General features: G+C 32.6%; 1 protein-coding gene across 1 annotated transcript; it reads right to left on the bottom strand.

Annotated features, from left to right (window-relative positions):
* Positions 1 to 1,902: 1,902 nt before the first annotated feature.
* Positions 1,903 to 11,282, bottom strand: LOC114288785 (protein DETOXIFICATION 24-like). The gene is made up of 10 exons (XM_028232373.2): positions 11,123 to 11,282; positions 6,508 to 6,784; positions 4,294 to 4,835; positions 3,486 to 3,572; positions 3,346 to 3,402; positions 3,024 to 3,262; positions 2,808 to 2,926; positions 2,600 to 2,686; positions 2,381 to 2,489; positions 1,903 to 2,278 (listed from the first exon to the last, which is right to left on the bottom strand). The coding sequence occupies exons 2-9, from the start codon at positions 6,778 to 6,780 to the stop codon at positions 2,409 to 2,411; spliced, it is 1,485 nt and encodes a 494-aa protein (XP_028088174.2). The 5' UTR covers positions 6,781 to 6,784; positions 11,123 to 11,282; the 3' UTR covers positions 1,903 to 2,278; positions 2,381 to 2,408.
* Between the last annotated feature and the right edge of the window lie 1,740 nt (positions 11,283 to 13,022).

Below are 13,022 nucleotides of genomic sequence, written 5' to 3'. Positions count from 1 at the left end.
AAAAAAAATCAGGTATTGGAACATATTTGAAAAACTTAAGTGATTCGTGATTAGATCAAGATTTAATTATTGCAATTTCCAATCAACTAAAACTTACAATCTAAATCATCAAGCACGTACGAAAGTGATTTAGATTGTTGTTTTCGAAAAACGATAAATCGACACAAACGATTTTTACGTGGAAAAACCACAATTGAAGCACCTTCAATTGTGATAAAAAAAATCACAGGCGAAACACCACTAATCAATCCACTACTGAAGAAAGAGAGATTACAAAGATAACAAACAAATTACCCAAACGCTTCCAATTTGTCTTCAAATCTTCTGTATATCTTTCACCACCACCTTCGTCACGGAATTGATTAGATTGAAGTTGAATCCACAACTTCCATTGTCGAATCAATGACCATGTGTAGTATCAAACTCCTTCAATACTCCACGCTTGAATCTCCGAATTCCACCGAAGAAGAACACTCTTGAATATGAACAATTAACCTCCTTAATGCGTGCTTATCAAAACATAAGTTTAATTCTAAATCAAAACATAAAAAAAAAAAACTAACAAAAATCCCCAAAAGAAAACCCCAAAAACCTTAAAGTAGATATCTAAAACGTAATCCTAGATTTGGACTTAAACAAGTACTTATAGAAAATAGAGGCAGCGAAGCTCGCTCGAACGAAAACTCTCTCGCTCGAGCGAGGAACCAAATCCGCGTGTTTTCCTTAAGTGACTTCGCTCGAGCCACGCTACCAGCGCTCGAGCGTACAATAGTCCTTATCAGGTTTTTGATAGACAGAAGCAACTTTTGCTCGAGCAAGAACACCTTCGCTCGAGCGAGCAAGACAACAAACTTAAGAAAATTACAACTCGATAAAACATATTTGTTCACGGGATTGACAAGACTAAGGAACCTAACAATATTAATAAAATCTTTCTAATTTCATGGGATTGTTTGATTGTGCCTCTTGGTTTAATAGCTAAAATCTATCCTGTTTGGAAGTGTTTGATTAGGATTTAGGATTCTGACAATTTCATGATATCTAGGGGTGTTAAAAGAATAATAAAAAATCGGTGGAACTGATAAATCAATTCAATCTTATCTAAATCGTTAATTTGGTCTGGTTTTATTAGTTTTTGTTTTGATTTTGGTTTTGAAAATGGTTGAATCATTCAAATCAGTCCAGTTCCCGATTCTAGGGCTTTGGTTACGGTTCCAAACTGAAACAGACCGTGATATATTTATTTATTATTTTTTTATATTTTTATATGTAAAAATTAAAATATAAAAAGTCTCTTATAAGATTTGAACACTAACTTTCATTATGAAAATTGATAAATTCTAATTAACTTAAACAAATTAGTTGTTGTTAATTTATTTACTAACATAAAATATATATCATATTTACTATTATATAAAATTTCTAGAATTGTAAATCGGACTAAACCAATTTTTACCTCTCCATAATTTTCCTCATAATCTTATTTATAAAATTGATTGTCAGAATCAAACATTCCAAAATATAGGTTAATCGGAGAGGGAAAAACTATCTCATTTATTTAGTCCTCCAAATTATAATAATTAATTACACTAAGAAATATGAGCATATATGAGAGTTTTTGTTTTATTTATTTATTATAGGCTATATCATGGGAAACCAGTCATTCCCATGATAAGATTTGAGCTCTTTACTTGAACTTCCTACAGACGTACACAAGTCATGATCAATTAGATTAGTATCAGCTGGTTTAACTTTTAATATTCGATTAGCTTAAAATTTGATGCTCATGATTGGCATAAAAGAAGCTTATCGGTCAAACTTAAAATAAATAAATAATTAAAAAAAGAAAAAAGAAAAAAGAAAAATAAAATATATATATATCGATTATGACATGTAAGTTGATTTTGGCACAATAATAATCATTATCTATGAAATTTCCAAGCAACTAAAAACTAGTAAATGCATACTCAAGGCTTGAGAAATCTGATTCACAAACAAAAACCTTTGCAAAATGAAAATGTCATAAAAACATTACAGCAAACTCTTCAATCGCATTGTTAAATTACAAGCAAGCAAGCAATCCCTACCCAAGTCTCAGGCTCGAGAGTTCTTTTGTGCCCGGTAGCTCGTTGAAATCGAAACTTTCAAGCCTTCAGTTTCCATTTTCTAGGCCGGAAACGAATGACAACTTACATCTGCCTAATTATTATCCACCACATCGTTCACTACAAGGAGGATCAAAATGAAGCTGCCATTTCATGACAATGTGATATGCTCTCTGTTGCATGGATCATAAAAATAATGAAGTAAAATAATTAGACTCAAATTTCTAACATCTGAATTCAAAATTAAATTTGAAGTATGCTTGTGGTTCATTTACTCGAAAAGTCTTTATTAGTTCTTCAATTTCAAGAGTGATTGAGAACTTCATCGGATTCCTCAGAGGGTTTCAAAAACCATCGGCCAAGGCGTTCAGATGCCTTATTCACCTGTAACACAAAGGTCCAAAATTTTAATTTAATTTTCTTTTCAATCTAAGTACAAAAACTGTTCATTCTTAATTTGTTTTCACAATTTAAGTGGACTTGTTTTCGTTTACCTGTTCATCCCAATCGGTTCTCCATACCATGAAGGCTAGTGCAATAACTTGCATTACCACCCCAGTGGTCATTCCTATCCATATTCCCTACATGAAAAATATGGAACCCGAGTCATAGAATTTTCACTTGTAATGTTAGCAAACATAATTTTTTTTTTTTTTGTTTTTGTATCATGGACCTATACTAAATTAAGCCCGGTTATTTTACCTTGACTTCAAGATCAGCCACGTATGCAAGCAAAACTCCAATCGGAATTCCAATCACATAAAAGCAACAAAGGTTAATACCAGCGACTATGCTTTGCAAACCAGCACCAATCGCGACCCCTGCTAGCACGGTTTCAACAGTTAAATCTTTTCAGTCGTTGGTAATATGGTTTTTTATATTTTCAAAAGCGAAATTATCCAAAAAAGAGTCGCTTGCCTGTGAGTACCGGTTGAATGCTATTTAACAACATGGTGAAAGCTAGAAGGACAGATAGGTCGGAAACAGTTGCTGCAACTTCCTCGTTGCTTGTAAACAAGTACGCTATGTCATGACCGAAGATTAAACAAAGAACGAAGAAGATTAATCCAAGCAGAACAGAAGTACACAATATAACTTTAATTGAAAACTTTGCAGCTCTAGCATCTCCTCTTCCCAATTCGTTTGCTACCCGCACACTATTTTTCCAAAGATAACAAATCAAAAATCAAACAAGGATAAGATAAAAAAATAAATAACTAATTAAGTAATTAGTGCATACCATGCAGCGCCCAGAAAGCCAAGGCACAACATAAATTCCCAAGCGCTGATATTAAGGCTGCAAAAGTCGTGGAATTAGGAGGAGCAATATTTGTGGTTAAGTGAAGAGTGAAAAGGAAAAAAATATAGAACGATCCATACCAAATCGAGAAGGCAGAAATGGCAACCTCGGCATTTGACATGTATCCCGCCACTAGAATTAAAACAGAATTGTACCATAACTCTAGGCTATAAAATAAAAAAAACAAAACAAAACAAAATCAACGAATAAGTGGACTAGGGAAATTTCGCTATAGCAGAATGACAAAGCGAAATTTAGAGCTAAAAGGAAACAAATAGCTGGTTTTTCCCTATTTTCTTATCTTCTTCCCCCTTTCAATACCCAAAAAATTAAAAAATAAAATAAAATAAAATAAAAAAATATTTTAGATTTTTTTGATATCACTAGTCTTTTTTTTATACCATGTGCAATTTAGAGTTTGATTCTTTTGATGCTACATCTTGTAGTGTAATTCTAAATATGCCATCTATTCTAATACTTACAATTTTTTCCTACTCGAGTAAATTTTCACTTTTTTTGTAGCTTAGATTGCAATGGTATCTCTTATTGAGTATATTTTGAGGAAAATAAACTGAAATGTTGTTTTCTAAGCACCTAGAAAAAACTAAAGTACAAGCTTTTGTTTTCTCTAGGTGTTGACGGCAAGAATTTATTGAATGCATCGTTTGGGCTCCTAATAAATTAAAACTTGCTCTTGCTACTTAGCCTAGACCCTTGAGCATCATTGTATATGGACGTATTGTAAGAGTAACTCATTACCGTCTGGGTGGAATTGCCACCTGACCGTTTATCTTAGCAAGAATTATTGCATTAGTATAATGAATGCGCATATATTAATTTAAGTAACTATATGAAAACATTTCAAATGATTTGAAAATGGATCGTTACCAAAGCATTATGCCTGAGGATACTGAGAGCTTTACAACAGGCCATAAATCAGAGAAGGCGGCAGTGGTGAATCCTTTCCATGAATGGGGGCACCAACCTCCAAAAACAAACACAAACTCTCCAAAAACTACTAACCAAGAAGATATGGCCAATGCACCCATTGCGCCAGGTATTCCCAAGTCTAGTATGCTCACAAAGATCCAAGACAAGAGTACATGGATCGCAAACGTGGAAGTGCAGATACACGCCACGATCATGTTCTTCAATTGCGCTTGTAGGTACATTTGGATGGTCACAGCAAAGACAAGGCTATAGATAAAGGCAATAAACCATAGGGCTATATTCTTGGCTACTTTTGCTATAGCTTCTTCTTCACCAAGTAGACGAAAAATGGGAGCTGTGAAGATGAAGAGAGGAAGCAAGATTGTTACAGTAACGAAATCGACAATCCATGATCGTTGCAAGTATATACCCATCATGTGGTGTTGCCCTGCCCCAAATGCTTGGCCACATAGAGTTTCAGTTGCGCTCGACATTCCCAACTGCAACAAGAATAACTAAAAAATTATTGGAAAATAGAAAGGATAGTCTTAGAATATGTTACATGAGCTAACTTTCATCACCATTAGCATAAATTTTTTCAAGCCCTATTTTCTAATGTGTGGTATTGTTATTCAAAGGCTACAAATAAAATGTGATCGTAAATACAATATAATGACTTATATATGCAAATGCACAAACCTAGCTATAGGATTGTCAAAATCTACTATAATAGCACGGAATTAAAAAGGTGCATGCTATTAATTTATAGGTTAATGATGGTGAGATAAAAGAGGCTAACGAAGTAATTTCACGAGGAATAGAAAGGGAAAAAAGTTAAGTTCATTGTCTCATAAGAGCATCTTCAACGATGGATCAAAATTTTTATTAAATTTAAGTAAAAATTTGAGTAAAAAATTCATTTGACATCAAGTGCTCCAATGGAGGCTTTTAAAGTTTTATCAGAACATCGGTCGACCGGGCGGATGACGGGGCGGATGTCCGGCTGGTCGACTAGCCAGTGTAAAATTTTCACAAATTTTTGCCTTGAGGTGTTCATCAAGGGGGTCGACCGGGCAGACGATCGGGCAAATGTCCGGGCGGCTGATGGACCAGTGTAAATTTTTTTACAAATTTTTGCCTTAAGGTGGTCATCTGGGGGACATATGGTGGTGAAAATCTAACGGTTATAAACAGTGATTTGATGAAAGGCACATCCATCCTCAATTTGATGAAAGATTTGAGAAATCTTGGATTTGATAAAAGATTTGGTAAACCATTGGAGTAGAGTTTTTTCATCAAATTTAAATTTGATGAAACATTTGATGAACCGTTGGAGATGGTCTAACTTAGTTAAATTTGTTGTTAAAGAAGGAAAGGTTAATGTAGATATGCTAAAACTATAAGATTATCTATATTTTCTTCAAACCTCACAAAATGAAGTCAGTCTAATTTAGGGGTCATTTGGGAACATGGTTTTTTGTCTAAAAAAACCAGAAGTTAAAAATAAAGAAATTCAAAAAGTAAAAAACTTGTTAAAAAAGCAAATCATTCAAACTAGTCAGTCATGCATTATATTATTATTTTTTTTTTGAATAAGTAAGTCATATTATAACAGTCATTCATTATAAAACTGAAAAAGTCCATCCTCAAACACCTTAACTTTTTTTCATTAAGTCGAAAGGCCACTAAACAAGTCAATTCTCAAACGATCACTTAACCTATAAATTTGGATAAATTACATTGATCTCCCTTGAAGTTTGAAAAAAAATGCAATAAGTCCCACAAGTTCTTGCATAATTACATTGAACTCTTTTAAAATTTTAATTTATATAACACTTCAACCCCCTCCTCCCCCCCCTCCTTTTTTTTTTTTAATCAATAATGCATTAGTTAGATGGATAGAAAATGATATTATTGTTATCTCTTTTCTAATGAAATATTTTTTTTTTCTTGTCTGTCTTTATGTTTTACACCATCTACATTAGTCCTAATCAATTTAGTCTCACTGAAAAAGAGGTCACGTATAATTATGCAAAAATTATAGTGCTTGTTGTAATTTTTTCAAATTTCAGGGGAGGTCAATGTAATTTAGCCTATAAATTATGACAATTTTACCATTGACAATTAATGACAAATTAGATTAAAAAAAAATTAATAAGGAGAGGGGCTTACAAGTATGCCATTGGAAAAACGAACAATAAGAGTTTGGACAAGAGCATAGGCAGCAAGATCAAGTTCACTAATGTGTCCCAGGAAAGATTGAGTAATGACCAATGTTCCAAATGAACTCACTCTTGCTAATATACCTGGAAATGCTACCCTCCATATCTTTCTTGATTCTACCCATACCCTTTTTTTCAAATCACCACCACCACCACCACCACCACCATCTCCTCCTTCTGTTGATGTCAATAACCTCTCTTCTATCTTGTTATTACCATCCATATTTCTGCAAAACATAGTATAAAGATTAATCAAAATGTATCGGTTGTTAGATTAATGTAGCTTAATGCTGTGTTTGGTTAGAGGATTTGAAGAGGGATTTGGAAATGGAAAGGGCAAATGTGTGTGAAATTAGGTAAAATGTAGGTATATTTTATTCTCATTTCACCAACTTTTTCTCTTTCCCTTTCCAAATCCTTTCCCAAATTTCCTAACCAAACACAACGTAAATTCTTACAAGAGTAATATCAATCAACTGGGTTATTTCAATTGGTCACTCCCATATATTCTTAATTAAGAGGTCAATTGTATTGTATTGTTCATTTGTTTTCATTATTTTTTTTTTTTCCTTTTCTATTGTGGACTATTTATCGTGATGGTTGTTGGGTTATTGGGCTATGATTGTTCGTATTGATTTAACTTCTTTTATATTTATAATTAATCTTTTATCAATTGGCAAAATAAAAATATAAAAGTGGTAATGATCACGTTTGAATATTTGATGTGGCATTTTACATGACATTAATCACATTATCTGATAAACTTTCATGAGTCATGCTTTGACCTACGGTGGTCATGTTTCTCACAATTTTTAAAACCCATGCCAAGAAATGCATAATAGTAAGGACAATTCACTGTATAACATCATCAAAACTCAATCCCCCCCCTAAAGGGCGAGGACTTCCTCTTTGTTCTTCTCACCTCCTCTATTTGCTCAACATTTTTCTGTCATTTAAGGCATGGAAGAGGTGAATTAAACCAAAATGGTAGTCCTCGAAAGGGGAGGACAGAGTAATGCTGTAACAAAAGTTGTAAGGTACAATAAGATATAGTTTATCAGAGTAAAAATTCTCTCAAACTCTATCTTTCTTAAAAATATACAAAACCTTTAATATTATAAAATTTCTCTCTATATATAAAGTACCAAAATTGTGGAAAGACTGTTAAGTTTTATTGCCATAGATTTCAAATGCCAAAAATTGTCTTGAAAAATCTCCAAAAATTAAAATTAAGAAAATTGATGTCAGTTTTTCAACCTAGTAGTGCTCTAACTTATCCCCATTTATATAAATATATTTAATATATAACTTTTTTTTTTTTTTACATATATTAATTGAAAAAAATTCTATAATATACATCCCTCAAGGGAAACATGTTAAGATGAATGCATACTTTAACCACACTAAACTAACCATTTACTATTTTTTATTTATTTATTTTATATATATGTAAATTATTTATTTTAATTTTATTATAGTCGGGCGGGCTTGGGCTAGCATTACATCCTTTATATAGGGTAAGCGAAGCATCACTATCCACTCTTCTAATAAAAAACAAAAACATTCGGACCAAAACAAAAACAAAAATATTAAAGGACCTTGCTACATCTCCTAATTTTTGGCCCCCTAATCCCCCTAAATTTCAAACCAAGGCAAAATAAATAAATAAATAAATAAATAAATTTGCCCAAAACGACGTCGTTTTGGGAATTAGGGAGATTAGGGGTTTTTTTTAAAGGGACAAATCATTTTCCAATATTAAAATAGCCAAGGCAAGACTGAGGTTGGTGACAGCAAGAAAATAAAATAAAATAAAAAAAATAATAATTAAATAAAGAAAATAACAGAAAAACAGACCAAGAGAGTGAATGTTTGTTGAGTGTCTTTCTTCTGTTTTGCTTTGTTTTTTTAAATTTTGTTTTTCATGTTAGGTAAGGTACATTTCTGAATCGGTTTAGCTCGTCTCTCGTTGGAGTTTTGAACCGTCTAATTTGGCTTGTGGGTTCATATTTGGGCCCCTTTCGATAATCTGAACCGTTAATGTGTAGAACTCGTCAAGTATCATAACCCTGTAAAAAATCACATTGATCGGATATCAATAGCTATTTGATCAAATCTATTTTGTATATAAAAAAAATAAACGGTAAAAAAATATATGGTTGACAGATATCTGATCTAATCAATAGCTATCAAAATCCGATCAACATGATTTTTTATAGGAATATACTACTCAATGAGTTCTACATATTGCACGGTTCAAATTATCGAAAAGGGGCCCAAAAATAGGCCCACAAGTGGACTGAACGGTCCAGTCTTGATCTCTAATTACAGACAAGCAGAACCCTTTTTGAATATACACACACCAAAAAAAAAAAAAAATGATGACGAAGAAGAAGAAGAAAGAAAGAAAGAAAGAAAATGAAAGAAAGAACAAAGAAACAAAATGAAAGAAGACAAAAAACCAAACGGTCCTCCAACTCAAACTTGACCCTAAACTGGTTGGTTGAAATTCTATTCTAAACAAAAATACAAAAATACAAAAAATAAATAAATAAATAACCAGAAAAACAAAATTTGTCCTTCTTTCCTTCATATAGGTGAAATTAGCGAATACTATTAGCCAATGTTTGATTTGCAGGAATGAATGATTATTCTACTGAAATATTCATACTTATATTTAATTCAGTAGGAATAACAACAATGATCTATATTTCAAATGGAATGATTATTAATCAATTTAGCAAAAAAAATGATGTTTCCATTGGGAGGCCAAGAAAAAATAATTCTATTTCAAAATCATTCCTGTAACTCTAGCCTTGTTTGGTAGAGTTGTGGGAAAGTGTTTATAGCTTATGCCTAAACAGCTTATAGCTTATAACTATGAACATAAGCTGATTTCTGACTTATTCTTAAAGCATCTCCTGCCCCACTCAAAGAATAAGCTGATTTCTGACTTCCAAAAAACTATAAGTTATAAGCTATAAGCTAAACCAAACACATCAAAATAACTTAAATTAAACTGAAAGCTGAAATAAGCTGATTATAATTTCTGCCAAACTGGCACTATGAGCCAAACACCATGTTAGGATAGGTCAAACATCACCAAGTCCTAGTTGATGTTAGGTGCCGGCATTCATTTAGGGGTAATTAATGTTATATAAATAAAATTTATGGACACAATCTTTTTAAGAGAATTATTAAGATGTGGAACAAAATAAAAATGTTAGAGGTCCAAAAAATTCTACCAAAAGTTTTACCAAATGTCTCACATGGGTGTGGGACCCACATGGGACCCACATTGTGTGGGTCCCACACCCATGTGAGACATTTGGTAAAACTTTTGGTAGAATATTTGGGGTCTCTAGCATTACTCGGAACAAAAAGATTATCCCAATGATTTTTTTTTTTCAATCAGAAAAAGAATAATTAATTATTCTTAATTATAAATATGAGAAAAAATTATATCAAATAACTCAATAAAAATAAATAATTAATTTTTGTGCTTGACAAAAATTGATCCATCAATATTTTTCTGTCAGATAGAAGCAAGGACAGAGAGAGGGAGGTCAAACATTATGTGTATCCAACTCAAATTATATATTGTAATTTGAAAATTGCATCATATCAATAGTCAATATAAATATGGACGAAACTAGAATCCTAATACCGGAGGGGCCATAGGTAGGGTGCAAGCCATAATTGGGTTCAAAATTTGCCCCAATCCAGTTCTAGTAATACTCGATATTGTCCATGCCTGTCCAAACTCGACTTGTCAACCTAAGGTATTTAGTTCAAGTGCTATTAAAACTCAATAAATTTAGCTTTACAAAAGATAGAGTTGTGCAATTGAACTTAATTTTTTTAGACTTTTTTTTTTTTTTTGGTAGAGAACTAGAATATATTTTTTGGGGTTGATTATAACTTGTTTATAAACCAAAAAAACTCATTCATAATTTCACAATCTAAAAAAGAAAGTTAAAAACAACAACAAAAAATAAATTATTCATAAAAACATGTCTCTTAACTAGTTAATAAAAATCAAATAACAAATAATCACACTTCAAATGTCACACAAAATAGATTCAATTGTTAAAATAAGTTATATTTATAGTATTGCTCTAACATATATTATATTCAATTTCAATTCCGTTCAAACACGTGCCATATTGGGTTAAACATTTGCTCTTGAAGACATGAACTAGGAACCATTGAATGGGAAGGGTGCCATGCAAACAAAAAAGTCTCCAGTGCTCTGTTTTAAACCATTGCAAGTAAGTAGCAAGGTAGTCTCAAGGAGAGGGGACACTGCCCCTATAGTCTACACTGTAGTCCGTCCCTGAATATAAATAAAGATATTTAAAATAAAAGGCAAAAATTGACAAATCAAAACTAAATATTTTTTTTTTTTTCCTTCAATTATAACTATCAAAATTGAACTTGCCGTTCTTTTTTATCAGAAAATTCATCTATGATTGAACACAGTGATTACTTACACAAATTGGACATAATAATAATAATAAATATGTTATGAATACATGTTTCTATAAAGGTGATGAGAGACTTACTTTGGTTAGCTAGCCAGAGAGCCGAGCAATCTTTCTGGTACTGTGCCTCCTATTCATATAACTTGATCAAGTTCTCATGACTCTGTGTGTGTGTGCGTGTGAGAGTGAGAGAGAGAGACAGAGAGAGAGAGAGAGAAGTAAGTGGCGGTTGAAGATACTGATGGACTTTGAGAGAATAGAGGCACTTATATTACCCTTTTTTTTATTTAAAAAAATTGTATTTTAATAGTTTGAAATGTTACCTTAGACAAAATAAAATAATATGTTATCAAATGAAAAACATTGACTTAGGAAAAAAGTTGGCAAAATAGTAATTCAGTGTAAAAGTAAAAAAATAATTACACATCAATGGTAAACAAAATAAATATTAATAATTATGATTTTAAAAATTTTCATGTATTTGTAAATATTTTTTTAAATTCCCACTGAATTATAATTCTCTTTTTACTGTCACAGTGATTCAGTGATAGAGTTAGAAAGGGGAAATTAGTTGCAGGTGATGTTTGTAAAATATATTACATATGTTGGAATTATGGTTTTTTATAAATTTATTTTGAGCCAATTTTGAGTTCAAATTTGAATAGGATCCACATGTCTTTTGGAATAAGTTCACAGAGGTGACGTGTTCCTTACCGCATGACAAATCATACGATGAAAACGGTTCATCAAAACCATTTATGAGTGAATGAGAACTTGACGTCGTTTTCGGATTCGTAGAATGAACAATTAAAGAAGTAAAATGTAGATTTTCTTGAAATGGTTGTCCCACATTGAAACTTTAAGAGAGCTTATGTGTGTATATAAGCTCGAGGTGGACTTAGGTTGGGCCCGAAGGGGCACCCCAAGTTTGTAGAAGGGAGGAGTTATGAACAAAGTGGACTTTGGCTCAAACCAACCGCGCGCCGCTGCCGTCTCCATCCAGGTGCGAGTTGTGGGTTGGGTCATAACATTAATTTTTTAGACAAAATTTATTTGAATGTTTTCAAACTCTTGCGGGAAATTTATTTGAATTTCTAAAAAAAATTAATTCAAATTTTGCATCAAATTTGAATTTAAATTTTCTGTCCAAACAGTGCCTCTTTCAGTCCAAAATTTTCTTTTAAAACATGATTTTGTTATTCTTATATATCTATACATATCTTTTATTTTACCTATTCCTTATTTTCTCGTCGACTCATGTAGACCTTGTGTTAATATTTTGTTAAGATCTGTCAAAAGAATAGTTTTGCTATCCAAGGTAGTTCGACTTTGAAGGGATGTTATATTGACTCATCTGACCTTTCTGGGATCTTACTTAGTTATTAACCAAAGGACTCATTAGTGACATTTTCTACTCTTGTAACCTCAAATAAACCATGTATTTATTTGTTAATATATTATTTGATGTTCCCAATTTTTGGGGTATCACAACTTGGTACCAGAGCCTAGGTTCAACCCTTACCCATGCTTTTTAACCTGCAGTTACAGACTATCTTGCCCCGACTATGTTATATTATTATAACACTACCTATGCTATCAACTTAAGGTCATCAAAAATATAAATTTTCTTGAATTACCTTAGGGTGTTTCTTCAAATTCCAGGCATAACAACATCAATTCATGAGGACATTGTAGACACTCCATTTTTGACCATCCTCAAGACTTGGATGTTCTTGTAGGGTACATCCAGCAACAAGTTTGATCGCTCGTCGAGCACTCGACTTTCGCGACGAAATGCTCCAGGTTTGATCTTTCCAGATCCTATTTCCATTCTGTCTCATATTTGGACCATGTGTTGGTCTTTGCATAGTGTTGTTTTTGATGACCTGATGGCCATCATTGAAGGCTGCCGGCCATGGGCTTTGCCCTGCCGGCCATCAATGGACCCTGCGAGCCATCAATGAGGCCACTGCCAGCTACC

Source organism: Camellia sinensis, chromosome 12 (genome assembly GCF_055761805.1).
Source record: "Camellia sinensis isolate YWXY chromosome 12, ASM5576180v1, whole genome shotgun sequence".
Classification (NCBI taxonomy): domain Eukaryota; kingdom Viridiplantae; phylum Streptophyta; class Magnoliopsida; order Ericales; family Theaceae; genus Camellia; species Camellia sinensis.
The sequence above is the reverse complement of the archived record's forward strand: the minus strand, read 5'-3'. Positions and strand labels throughout refer to the sequence as shown.